Below are 13,813 nucleotides of genomic sequence, written 5' to 3' on the forward strand. Positions count from 1 at the left end.
TATGAATTCAGCAAGGTCAATTCTGTAAAATCTAAGCATAACTTTTCAAGATATGACCCAAAATGCAATTTGGCAGAACCGAAAAACCAAATGTCTATGAAAATACGTATGGATTCAGCAATTCTGTAAAATCCACGCCTATTTTTCAAAGGAAGGAGCCGAAATTCAACTTGGCTGAACAAGAAACCCAAATTTCTATTAAAATGAGTACTTTTGAGAATTCAAACCCAATTTTCTAAAAAAAATAGTGCATGCTTCAAAAAATGTATCATCACGTATGGATTCAGCAAGAACCATTCTATAAAATCCAAGTCTATTTTCAAAGATTGGAGCTGAAATTCAACTTGGCAGAACAGAAAATTAAAGTTTTTATAAAAATACGTACTTTTGTGAATTTAAACTCGATATTATCAAAAATTGAAGAAATTTAACCCTCACGTATGGTTTCAGCAACTTCTATTCTATAAAATACAAGTGTAGTTTTCAAAGAAAGGAGCCAAAACTTAGTTCGACAAAACAGAAAAATATTTTTTTATGAAAAAACCTTCTTCTGTGAATATTAACCAGGTTTGTTCTTCCGGTATTCAGCAACTTCCATTCAATAAAATCCAAGCACAAATTTCAAACGATTGAACCGAAATCCAACCTGGCTTTAAACAAATCTACAAATCAAAACAAATCACGAATGAACTCACAAAGGTCTATTATATAACATCCAAGCCTGTTTTTCAAAGGACAGAGCCAAAATCCACCTTGGCTGATCAAGAAACACAAATTTCTATAAAAATAGTACTTTTGTGGATGTAAACCTAATATTCTCAACAATTGTGCTTACTTAAAAAAAAATCTAGTCCATTTTCCCATTTTTCAGCCTAATTTTCAAAGGATGTGAATCTCACAAGAACGAGGAAGGGGTCTAAAAGAGCGGAATCTACGCTAAATGTTAGTTAAATCACTTCAGGAAAAATCAGACTAACATTAAATAAAATTCAATCACTCAACAGAAAAGTTTGGACTCCCTAAAGAAGGTTATGAACCACTTCAGAAAATATGTTACTCCATTTGGGAAATTTAAGCTCAAAAAGTGTTAGAAAACTAGATGACCTGAACTAGATTGTGTCTTTGCCAAATGCCAACGCAGTTAAGAACAGTTCTGAAAAAGTTGAATCAATGCAGGAAACCTTTGATTCATTTAGGAAAGGGATTAAATCAGCTCACTTTAGAAAATGCGAAATCAATTCTTTAAACATTGGATTCGGGATTTGTTGAATCAGTTCAGGAAAGCTTTGACAACTTTAAAAAGGATTGAATAACATAGCTCAGGTTTGAATCTGCTTGGAAAAGTGTCACCTCAGTTAGGAATTTCCTGAATCGTTTCTGATTTGGTCTCACTTCTAAAAAATTTAAACCAGTTTTGAAAAGATTGGATTTAGCTCGGAAATGGTTGAATCACTGTAGAAAAGAATTGAATAATTTAGTATCATTGCAGCAGGTTTGTAAGTTAAGCAATTTAGATCGAATGCAAAAATCTGGCGGCTATGGTGGGCTGGGCCCATCGTAACAATGTCGGATAACGACCCAATGAGAATGGTTCTTGGTAGTGATCTGACTGAAACAAGACGGAGATGTGCGCAACGAACAAGAGGGATCGATCAGATTGAAGACGGCTTACCTAGTGAGTTGCCAAGAAAGATGAGATCATGTGGCCCTTTTATTGACCACCCGTCTTTCAACGCTTGGTATAATGAAATGGTTAAAGGTGTATAAGAGATACCGCATGTTAGACGAAAATCATTCATAAGTTACGCTTATGCAATTCATATGTTTCGTTCATAAGTCGAGCCTTAAGCTTGTTTGCCTCAGTGTATACTAGACTTAAGCTGGTGCCAGATGTGCACGGCCAATGAGAACACCCAAATTTGAGTTTAGTTTACTCATAAATCACATAAAGTGCAGGAACTCAGCGATGAATAAATTCACCTCATGTTTTTCCAGGTTCATCCAGGAACAAAAAAATTCTCGAATATGAGAAAAGTAAACATTGTGTTCACTCAGTCTCAGTCCGGAGTGATTTTTTAGGTTTTTGACAGGGAAGCATGAATCAAATTTACTCATCGCTGAGTTCCTGTAATTTCTGAGTTTATGAGTAAATCGAACTCAAATTTGGGTTGACCTCATTGGCCGTGTATAAGTTTTGTCTTGGAAAATTGAACAGCGCAAAAATCACGTTTTTCGTACTGAGTACCAATACTACCAACGCCAGGGAGGCAGCTTCCACATCTGACCCCTTCCTATCGACCGATCAACTCATATACCGGGGACCAAAACTGCTTCACTTCCCTTCCGTAGGAAGGCATAATCAGAGATGTTATGTCTCAGATAATCCCGGTGGTGCCAACTGGGATTGACTCCAGGCCTTTTGGAGTGAGAGGCAATCACGCTTACCACTACACAACTGTCCTCAAAAGTTATCCTTTTTAGAAGTACTGATCTTCACAACATAAGGGACGCCATTCAGAGAATTTGAGGGATAGGCCATAATTATTGACTACAACTTTTTCTCAGACGTGATTTTGATCATAAATAGCGTTTATCATAGCGTTTATGATTTAGCGGCAAAATTTACTAGGAAAATACGAACAGTCGCATCGATTGATTGGGAAAAAATAATAACCTCAAATTTGAGTTGGTGCTCACGTTTTTGAAATCAAACGTGCGTAAGTTTTGCTAGAATATAGAAATACGTGTTATAACGTCATTATTCCCACACAAAGGTTTTCTCCATCTGATAATGCTGAGACAATTGCCTACATTCATTCACGTCGAATCGCTCGCTCGCTATAAAAGCCATACCAGATCTACCCATCCAGTATCAGTTCTTACTTGGTGTTTCATCTAGACTGTGTACTGCAGAGCAATCCGTTAAGATAATGAAGAACTGGTTGGCGATAGTCTGTGTGCTGGGCTCCCTATGCGGAGGAGTCTTCACAATGTATTCGGCCGTATCTGTTGGATCCGATGGGCTGAAGTCGATGGCCACAAGTCTGAAGAGTATCAGCAAAGTCGTCAACAACTACTACAAAAATCTAAATAACGCTCGCAACAAGGTGATGCCAGCGATCTCCAGTCTTCAATTGTACGTCAACACCACCTATACGGCTTTGAACAGCTCATATGGTGCTACCCAAACAGGCATGCAGAGCATTATGTCAAACGTAGAGTGGTTCTCTCAACAGTTTACCTACGCAGATCAAATGGTCAGCTCGATGATTGGCAATGATCTGAACCAGCTGAGTTATCAACTGCAAGAAACCATCAACCAGATCATGCAAAGTTATAGCATGCTGGCCAATTCATTCTCGTACCAAGAAAATGGAGATGATTGTTCGGTGCAATTCGCTGGGGTGTCCAGCAGCATTCCCGTTCAGCTGGCCAAGTTCGGTCAATGTTTGCAGACGGAGGTAGACACTGTTCCGACTATGGTGGCACCTCTAAAGGCCATCTTAAAGATGGCGAAGAACGATCTGATTTCTTTGAACAAACAGTTGAAGATCTGTGCGCCTACCTCTACCAACTGCATCGATGCGGTAAGAATGATCGATTTGTTTCCATGATTCGGATGATTTCAATTTAATATTTTTGTTTCAGTACTTCATGGACATCTATGGCGAGTTGAATAGCATAAACATGGAACTGTACCTGGCTCAAAGCCTGCTCTCTAACTATCAGCAGGATGCCATGCAGCGGAATCAGATGTGCGGGCAGTTGATCACTTCCAATGTCCAAGATGCCATCCAAAACCTGCAGATGCAATTCAGTCAGTGCATGTACCCGCAGACATCAATGGGTTAAGTCTTCAAAAATGGGAAATAAATGATTTAATTTGCATAATTGCTTTTAAGTACTTGTTTACTGCGAATACATGATGATTCGAAGTCATGAGAAGAGGAATAAATACTTAGCAAAATTTGAATGCAGCTTCAATCAAAACCCCCAAAGGATATTTTCTGTTTTCTCCTCCATTTTCCTTGATCATCGTCTTATTCTTCTCAACTTTAAATAAGATTTATAATTCGATTGTTGTTTACTTTTCCATTCTGAATGACCATGATCAGCCATTGCATCATGGGTTCCAAAATTTTCCGTTAGTATAGGAAACTTCCTCCACCACGAAATGGACAACATTCGGTTTCCATGCTTTACCCATCATCGTACCAGCTATTTATGATAGCAATGGCTATGCTTCCACCTCGTTTGCCAGCTCAGATCAGCAAATGACGTTCGATAGAATTATTTACATCATCGTTTTGAATGGTTTGCGTTATGGGGCTTTAGGAAGACAATCATTCTGCAGAGAGCATTATGCATCTCAACTGAAGGGACGATTGTTTCTCATCATAATGTTCATTCTGTATTGGAGAGGAATATAATCGGATTTCACGGTTGCAGCTGTCATTCGAAAAAGCGATTTCGATTTTTCGACTTGAATGGTCTGAGGTTTCAATCGATGGTATTTGTGTATGGGCTGCTGGAAGTCGACTTAAGGTGAAAGTTAATGCTTTTCCGTTGATACTGACTCTGCACCCGTTCGAACTACACCCAAATTCAAAATCCATCAATACCAACAAGCATTGCAAATTCGCAAAATGGGAAGTATTGAAATTTTGACTAATACAAAATTATTGTAAAGTTATAATAATTCTACTACTGAAATAACAATTTCAATTCCAAGATTCCAAGGACAGGAAAGTCCTACTGAAGTTCAGGGAAGTCTTGGCGTAGTTCAGGGAAGGCCTGCCGAACTTCAGGAAAGTCCTGCCAAAGTTCAGGGAAGTCCTGCCGTAGTTCAGGGAAATTCTGCCATTTCAATTCTTGGAAATCAGGGTTGTCCTGATGAAGTTCAGAGAAGTCCTGCCGAAGTTCAGGGACGGCCTGTCGAAGGTCCGGGAAGTCTTGCTGAACTTCAGGGAAGTCCTGCCGAACTTCAGAGAAGTCCTGCTGAAGTTCAGAGAAGTTCTGCCATTTCAATTCTTGGAAATCAGGGAAGTCCTGCCAAAGTTCAGAGAAGTCCAACCGACGTTCAGAGAAAGCCTGCCAAAGCTCAGGGATGTTGTGCCGAAGTTCAGGGAAGTTTTGCTGATGTTCAGGAAAGTTCTGCCGAGGTTCAGGGAAGTATTGCTGAAGTTCAGGGAAGTCCTACTGCAGTTCATGGAAGTCCTGCTGAAGTTCAGAGAAATTTAGCTGAAGTTCAGGGAAATTCTGCCGAAGTTCAGGGAAGCTTTGCTGAAATTTAGGGAAGTTCTGCCAATGTTTCTGGAAGGTCTGCTGAACTTCAGGAAAGTCCTGCCAAAGTTCAGGGAAGTCCTACCAATGTTCAGGAAAGTCCTGCCAAATATCAGGGAAGTCCTGCCAAAGTTCAGGACAGTCCTGCCAAAGTTCAGGGAAGTCCTTCCGTAGTTCAGCGTTGTCCTGCCGAAGTTCAGGGAAGTCCTGCCGTAGTTCAGCGAAGTCCTGCCGAAGTTCAGGGAAGTCCTGCCGCAGTTCAGAGAAGTCCGGCCATTTCAATTCTTGGAAATCAGGGTTGTCCTGACGAAGTTCAGAGAAGTCCTGCCGAAGTTCAGGGATGGCCTGTCGAAGGTCCGGGAAGTCCTGCTGAACTTCAGGGAAGTCCTGCCGAACTTCAGAGAAGTCCTGCTGAAGTTCAGAGAAAGCCTGCCGAAGTTCATGCAACTATTGCCGAAGTTCAGGGAAGTCCTTTCGAAGTTCATGCAACTATTGCCGAAGTTCAGGGAAGTCCTGTTAAAGTTCAGAGAAGTTCTGCCATTTCAATTGCTGCCAATTCAGGGAAATTCTGCCAAAGTACAGGCAAGTTTTTCCGAACTTCAGTGAAGTCCTGCCGATGTTTAGGGAAGTCCTGCTGATGTTCAGGGAAGTGCTGCCAAAGTTCAGAGAAGTCCAGCCGACGCTCAGAGAAAGCCTGCCAACGCTCAGGGATGTTGTGCCGAAGTTCAGGGAAGTTCTGCCGAGGTTCAGGGAAGTATTGCTGAAGTTCAGGGAAGTCCTACTGCAGTTCATGGAAGTCCTGCCGAAGTTCAGGGAAATTCTGCCGAAGTTCAGGGAAGCTTTGCTGAAATTTAGGGAAGTCCTGCCAATATTCCTGGAAGGCCTGCTGAACTTCAGGAAAGTCCTGCCAAAATTCAGGGAAGTCCTACCAATGTTCAGGAAAGTCCTGCCAAAGATCAGGGAAGTCCTGCCAAAGTTCAGGACAGTCCTGCCAAAGTTCAGGGAAGTCCTTCCGTAGTTCAGCGTTGTCCTGCCGAAGTTCAGGGAAGTCCTGCCGTAGTTCAGCGAAGTCCTGCCGAAGTTCAGGGAAGTCTTGGCGTAGTTCAGGGAAGGCCTGCCGAACTTCAGGAAAGTCCTGCCAAAGTTCAGGGAAGTCCTGCCGTAGTTCAGGGAAATTCTGCCATTTCAATTCTTGGAAATCAGGGTTGTCCTGATGAAGTTCAGAGAAGTCCTGCCGAAGTTCAGGGACGGCCTGTCGAAAGTCCGGGAAGTCTTGCTGAACTTCAGGGAAGTCCTTCCGAACTTCAGAGAAGTCCTGCTGAAGTTCAGAGAAAACCTGCCGAAGTTCATGCAACTATTGCCGAAGTTCAGGGAAGTCCTGCCGTAGTTCAGCGAAGTCCTGCCGAAGTTCAGGGAAGTCCTGCCGCAGTTCAGAGAAGTCCGGCCATTTCAATTCTTGGAAATCAGGGTTGTCCTGACGAAGTTCAGAGAAGTCCTGCCGAAGTTCAGGGACGGCCTGTCGAAGGTCCGGGAAGGCCTGCTGAACTTCAGGGAAGTCCTGCCGAACTTCAGAGAAGTCCTGCTGAAGTTCAGAGAAAGCCTGCCGAAGTTCATGCAACTATTGCCGAAGCTCAGGGAAGTCCTTTCGAAGTTCATGCAACTATTGCCGAAGTTCAGGGAAGTCCTGTTGAAGTTCAGAGAAGTTCTGCCATTTCAATTGCTGCCAATTCAGGGAAATTCTGCCAAAGTACAGGCAAGTTTTTCCGAACTTCAGTGAAGTCCTGCCGATGTTTAGGGAAGTCCTGCTGATGTTCAGGGAAGTCCTGCCAAAGTTCAGCGAAGTCCAGCCGACGCTCAGAGAAAGCCTGCCAACGCTCAGGGATGTTGTGCCGAAGTTCAGGGAAGTTCTGCCGAGGTTCAGGGAACTATTGCTGAAGTTCAGGGAAGTCCTACTGCAGTTCATGGAAGTCCTGCCGAAGTTCAGGGAAATTCTGCCGAAGTTCAGGGAAGCTTTGCTGAAATTTAGGGAAGTCCTGCCAATATTCCTGGAAGGCCTGCTGAACTTCAGGAAAGTCCTGCCAAAATTCAGGGAAGTCCTACCAATGTTCAGGAAAGTCCTGCCAAAGATCAGGGAAGTCCTGCCAAAGTTCAGGACAGTCCTGCCAAAGTTCAGGGAAGTCCTTCCGTAGTTCAGCGTTGTCCTGCCGAAGTTCAGAGAAGTCCTGCCGTAGTTCAGCGAAGTCCTGCCGAAGTTCAGGGAAGTCTTGGCGTAGTTCAGGGAAGGCCTGCCGAACTTCAGGAAAGTCCTGCCAAAGTTCAGGGAAGTCCTGCCGTAGTTCAGGGAAATTCTGCCATTTCAATTCTTGGAAATCAGGGTTGTCCTGATGAAGTTCAGAGAAGTCCTGCCGAAGTTCAGGGACGGCCTGTCGAAAGTCCGGGAAGTCTTGCTGAACTTCAGGGAAGTCCTTTCGAACTTCAGAGAAGTCCTGCTGAAGTTCAGAGAAAACCTGCCGAAGTTCATGCAACTATTGCCGAAGTTCAGGGAAGTCCTGCCGTAGTTCAGCGAAGTCCTGCCGAAGTTCAGGGAAGTCCTGCCGCAGTTCAGAGAAGTCCGGCCATTTCAATTCTTGAAAATCAGGGTTGTCCTGACGAAGTTCAGAGAAGTCCTGCCGAAGTTCAGGGACGGCCTGTCGAAGGTCCGGGAAGGCCTGCTGAACTTCAGGGAAGTCCTGCCGAACTTCAGAGAAGTCCTGCTGAAGTTCAGAGAAAGCCTGCCGAAGTTCATGCAACTATTGCCGAAGTTCGGGGAAGTCCTTTCGAAGTTCATGCAACTATTGCCGAAGTTCAGGGAAGTCCTGTTGGAGTTCAGGGAAGTCCTTTCGTAGTTTAGCGTAATCCTGCTGAAATTCAGAGAAGTCCTGCCGTAGTTCAGCGTAGTCCTGCCGAAGTTCAGGGAAGTCCTGCCGTAGTTCAAGGAAGGCCTGCCGAACTTCAGGAAAGTCCTGCCGAAGTTCAGGGAAGTCCTGTCGTAGTTCAAGGAAGGCCTGCTTAAGTTCAGAGAAGTCCTGCCATTTCAATTGCTGCCAATTCAGGGAAATTCTGCCAAAGTACAGGCAAGTTTTTCCGAACTTCAGTGAAGTCCTGCCGAAGTTAAGGGAAGTCCTGCTGATGTTCAGGGAAGTCCTGCCGAAGGTCAGGGAAGTATTGCTGAAGTTCAGGGAAGTCCTGCTGCAGTTCATGGAAGTCCTTCCGAAGTTCAATGAAGTTTTGCTGAAGTTCAGGGAAATTCTAATAAGGTTCAGGGGAGCTTTGCTGAAGTTCAGGGAAGTCCTGCCAATGTTCAGGGAAGACCTGCCGAACTTCAGGAAAGTCCTGCCAAAGTTCAGGGAAGTCCATTCGTAGTTCAGCGTAGTCCTGCTGAAAGTACTGCCGAAGTTCAGGGAAATTCTGCCAAAGTTCAGGAAAGTTTTGCCGAACTTCAGTGAAGTCCTGCCGAAGTTTAGGGAAGTCCTGCTGATGTTCAGGGAAGTCCTGCCGAAGGTCAGGGAAGTATTGCTGAAGTTCAGGGAAGTCCTGCTGCAGTTCATGGAAGTCCTTCCGAAGTTCAATGAAGTTTTGCTGAAGTTCAGGGAAATTCTAATGAAGTTCAGGGGAGCTTTGCTGAAGTTCAGGGAAGTCCTGCCAATGTTCAGGGAAGTCCTTTCGTAGTTCAGCGTAGTCCTGCTGAAGTTCAAAGAAGTCCTGCCGTAGTCTAGCGTAGTCCTGCCGAAGTTCAGGGAAGTCCTGCCGTATTTCAAGGAAGGCCTGCCAAAGTTCAGAGAAGTCCTGCCATTTCAATTGCTGCCAATTCAGGGAAATTCTGCCAAAGTACAGGCAAGTTTTTCCGAACTTCAGTGAAGTCCTGCCGAAGTTTAGGGAAGTCCTGCTGATGTTCAGGGAAGTTCTGCTGCAGTACATGGAAGTCCTGCCGAAGTTCAGGGAAGTTCTGCTGCAGTACATGGAAGTCCTGCCGAAGTTCAATGAAGTTTTGCTGAAGTTCAGGGAAATTCTAATGAAGTTCAGGGGAGCTTTGCTGAAGTTCAGGGAAGTCCTGCCAAAGTTCAGGGAAGTCCTTTCGTAGTTCAGCGTAGTCCTGCTGAAGTTCAGGGAAGTACTGCCGTAGTTCAGGGAAGGCCTGCCAATGTTCAGGGAAGACCTGCCGAACTTCAGGAAAGTCCTGCCAAAGTTCAGGGAAGTCCTGTCGTAGTTCAAGGAAGGCCTGCCAAAGTTCAGAGAAGTCCTGCCATTTCAATTGCTGCCAATTCAGGGAAATTCTGCCAAAGTACAGGCAAGTTTGTCCGAACTTCAGTGAAGTCCTGCCGAAGTTCAGGGAAGTATTGCTGAAGTTCAGGGAAGTTCTGCTGCAGTACATGGAAGTCCTGCCGAAGTTCAATGAAGTTTTGCTGAAGTTCAGGGAAATTCTAATGAAGTTCAGGGAAGGCCTGCCGAACTTCAGGAAAGTCCTTCCGAAGTTCAGGGAAGTCCTGTCGTAGTTCAAGGAAGGCCTGCCAAAGTTCAGAGAAGTCCTGCCATTTCAATTGCTGCCAATTCAGGGAAATTCTGCCAAAGTACAGGCAAGTTTTTTCGAACTTCAGTGAAGTCCTGCCGAAGTTTAGGGAAGTCCTGCTGATGTTCAGGGAAGTCCTGCCGAAGGTCAGGGAAGTCCTTCCGAAGTTCAATGAAGTTTTGCTGAAGTTCAGGGAAATTCTAATGAAGTTCAGGGGAGCTTTGCTGAAGTTCAGGGAAGTCCTGCCAATGTTCAGGGAAGACCTGCCGAACTTCAGGAAAGTCCTGCCAAAGTTCAGGGAAGTCCATTCGTAGTTCAGCGTAGTCCTGCTGAAAGTACTGCCGAAGTTCAGGGAAATTCTGCCAAAGTTCAGGAAAGTTTTGCCGAACTTCAGTGAAGTCCTGCCGAAGTTTAGGGAAGTCCTGCTGATGTTCAGGGAAGTCCTGCCGAAGGTCAGGGAAGTATTGCTGAAGTTCAGGGAAGTCCTGCTGCAGTTCATGGAAGGCGTTCCGAAGTTCAATGAAGTTTTGCTGAAGTTCAGGGAAATTCTAATGAAGTTCAGGGGTGCTTTGCTGAAGTTCAGGGAAGTCCTGCCAATGTTCAGGGAAGGCCTGCCGAACTTCAGGAAAGTCCTGCCAAAGTTCAGGGAAGTCCTTTCGTAGTTTAGCGTAGTCCTGCTGAAGTTCAGAGAAGTCCTGCCGTAGTTCAGCGTAGTCCTGTCGACGTTCAGGGAAGTCCTGCCGTAGTTCAAGGAAGGCCTGCTAATGGTGCAAATGTCGCGTTTGCAACAGATCCCATCCAGATGGAAGCAATATACAGGATAGCTGAGGTGATATCCCTTTTCATAAAGTTTAAGTCAGAAGAATCGATGCCCCATAGCTTGCTGCATAACCCTGAGAAATTAATGTTCCATTATGATGATAGAAAGTCGTTGAAGAAAATCGATCAAAGTAGATAGGACCTTTTGAAATGTTCGTCTAGAGTTCTAGTTTACAGCAAAATAAAAACAAAATTCCACCCCACCGAAGCCAGCACAGACTGGCTAGATACATCGAAATGGTCATACAAATAATTGAACCGGAAAATCTGTTTGCTGAGCCGTTGTTGCCCTTTTTATTGCAAGTAAACGATGTGAGAAATGACAAATTAATCAACTGTCGTCGGCAAACGGCCAGAACCATGAACGGCTTTACGCCATCCGTTGAAACCCAACGTTCCAGTTTCCAGTGCGTTCCAGTGATCTTGTAGTTGTACTCGAGCGGGAGAGCATTCCACTCGCTCTCTCAGGTTGTGGACCGGAACATCATCGCGCGGTATGTCGCGATCTTCTCCGCTCCACACCGGCAGCCAGGGGCAGCAGCTGATGATGTTTTGATTTCTGTTCCACCACCGAGATCAGCCGCGACTTCAGTACGCGATTTACCGCGGTCAGGTTCGGTTGGCTTGTTGGTTGGTGCTTCCTTCCGGGAAGTTGTAGTCTGTGAGAGCAGTGCGTTGGGCAAGGTACGGTGATCCACTTTGATCTTTCCTGTCCGGCTGGAGCGTTGGAATTGGTAATGTAGAAAGTGCGAAACGTGATTCGTTGTGATTGGAAAAAGCGTTGCGATCGCCGAAAGAAAGAAAAAAAACCTATTCTGCGTGCGAATGAAGCCAGATTTGGTGCGATTTGTGGAAGATTGATTGAATTCTTTATTCGCAGTTGCATTGTGCGAAATAAATCGTGACGTGATCGATGTGTAGTTTCTGCTGTTGCGCGCCGTTGATGATGGATTAGAGGGCGAGAACAACGGAGAGTACGAGGAAGAAAAGATTAAAAGTGGCGCACTGATGAAGTTGGGAGGTGTTGAGAGTGCCCCATAAGTCACGAATCGATCGACTGTGTTCTACTTGCAGAATCGATCAGATTTCTGTGTGTTTGTGTGAGTCTTGTGTTGACCCAACAATCGCTGAAGGTGAAGAAGGTGCGAAGGCGAGAAGCGAGAGGGTGTTGTGAAATTGTTTCAGAATCCAAAGAAGCCGACCGGACCAGGAAGGTGGGAAACGAACGAGCCGAGAGGACGGAAGGTGGTGTTTTGGCGCATAGCATCGATTCGAGGGAAAATCGGACGTCGAACGTCGAGCCGCTAGAAGTGAGTGATTCAAGATCTGTGCAATGGTTAACCATTAGGTTTTTGGGAGCGGATTTTGAAAGCCGATTTATTTGTCTTGCGGATTTTGTTTTGACTCTTTGGAGTGGTTGGAGAGCGTTGGTTATGGAGTATTTTTTTTTAGGAATAGCGGTGAAATCGAAAGCGGATACTTATTTGGAAGAAGAAGCTTATTGCAACATTTGGTGAAGCATGATTTATGCGGATTGGTTAAATCTTCGAATCGAATGGATTTTTCCTATGTTTTGTTTTGGAAACGAAGTAACATTAATTATATATTACCTCAATGGCGAAGCTTAAAAAATGGAGATCAATTTTGCATAACCGTCTCTTGGATATTATCCGATTATTACAAAAGAAGTTTGTGGGTTTCCGGTTTGTGAATTTACATGGACCCTCTCCAAGTCAATGCTTTAAATAACAACAATGATACATTTTTGGCTACTTCAGAAGGTTTTCATTTGTTGATAATAATATCTCGTACGCCGACGAGAATATCATATCCATAGCAAAACGAGTTTATAAAGTTAATCTTGAACAATTGCAGAACACCCTCATTAGACTGATGCAAAATTTGAAATTTTCGCTCCACGGTGTTCAAACAGTTTAAAATCGGGTCCTGATTAGCTACCGAAAGTTTAAACTCATTTGATAAAAAACTGACTTGGCACGAACAATTTGAAGTTTATATGGAAATTACTATGGGAAAACCAAACTTTTTGTTCATTGTATTCTAGCCTTTTTCCATATTGTACTGTTAACAAGTTCTATTGCTATTATCATGGGAATTTTTATCAGCTACAACTTTGCAGAAAATCGCTTTTTCTGCCAAACGTCAAATTAAATAGTTATTAATTGTTTAAGAGATTGATAATCTTATGGCAAGATTAAGCAACTGTATTGTGGGCAACACTGTATTCTGCAGTGTGCCGTAGTAGCCATGATTTTTGTCCTCTATTCTACGCGCCATAATCACCAATGTTGCCTGCTGAACAGTTGATTGAGCATAATCATAAGTTATCAGTAACTTGAATCATTAATAATTTGTGCTCTTTACATTTGATCGAAAAGTGACCTTGAACAAACTTTTAGCTGAGAAAGTTTTCAACAAGCAGAGTTATCATTTTTTAAAGTAGAGTGAACTGGTGAATTTTGAGATAGATATGAACCGAAATTATGATTTCTCCATAGTAATTCCCATATAAACTTCAAATGGATTGTGCCAAGTCAGGTTCTTACTAAATGAGTTCAAATTTTGGGAGGATGATCAGGACCCAATTTGGAACCCTTTGAGCACTGGAGCGAAAATTTAAAATTTTGCCTCAGTCTAACCCTCATCCTGCTTGAAGCTGTAATGTCAACGTCTGCTCAAGGTTCTTTTATTTTTATCACTGAACGGCATAAACCTTGACAATCGAGGAAACTGTTCGCCCGTTTTCCTCTTTCATTCAAAAAGTTGATATGAGAAAGTGGTCAGCACTTGCGACAGTTACGTATTTGGCTAGGGTTCGAGGTTCGATGAAGCCATGTTGGATGCTTTTGTTAATCTTTATTTTTCTATAATAGATCATTTTGCTATTGGTTTGATCTTCAGCAGCTCAAACAACAACTTATTCTGCCAATATTCTGTTTTAGTCCCACAACTTTTCAATTATTATTTTTGATATTTTAACTATTATTTCAATCAAACCAATAACAAATTGAGATGTCCTGATATTTTTAAAAATAGTAAAACTTGCTATTGGTTTGATATTTTCTTCTACTCGGGTTTGGCTGTCATTGATATTGTTTTTGAATTCTGATGTAATTTGATGTGTCGCATGATAGATTTTGGTTT

The 13,813-nt window shown here is 43.4% G+C and overlaps 2 protein-coding genes across 2 annotated transcripts in view; both read left to right on the forward strand.

Annotated features, from left to right (window-relative positions):
- The first annotated feature begins 2,873 nt into the window (after positions 1 to 2,873).
- Positions 2,874 to 3,862, forward strand: LOC135705048 (uncharacterized). The gene is made up of 2 exons (XM_065226604.1): positions 2,874 to 3,587; positions 3,649 to 3,862. Exons 1-2 carry the CDS (start codon positions 2,931 to 2,933, stop codon positions 3,850 to 3,852), a joined length of 861 nt encoding a protein of 286 aa, XP_065082676.1. The 5' UTR covers positions 2,874 to 2,930; the 3' UTR covers positions 3,853 to 3,862.
- A 7,384-nt stretch (positions 3,863 to 11,246) lies between these two features.
- The window catches only part of Tsp5D (Tetraspanin 5D), a 76,460-nt gene continuing 73,893 nt past the window's right edge, over positions 11,247 to 13,813 (forward strand). Inside the window, exons 1-2 of the mRNA XM_065226658.1 lie at positions 11,247 to 11,382; positions 11,529 to 11,958. The gene's annotated coding sequence lies outside the window, so the exon portion shown is untranslated. The remainder of the gene's footprint in view (positions 11,383 to 11,528; positions 11,959 to 13,813) is intronic.

This window comes from Ochlerotatus camptorhynchus, unplaced genomic scaffold (genome assembly GCF_037179485.1).
Source record: "Ochlerotatus camptorhynchus isolate MF236.1 unplaced genomic scaffold, CSIRO-AGI_Acam_v1.1 ptg000257l, whole genome shotgun sequence".
Classification (NCBI taxonomy): domain Eukaryota; kingdom Metazoa; phylum Arthropoda; class Insecta; order Diptera; family Culicidae; genus Ochlerotatus; species Ochlerotatus camptorhynchus.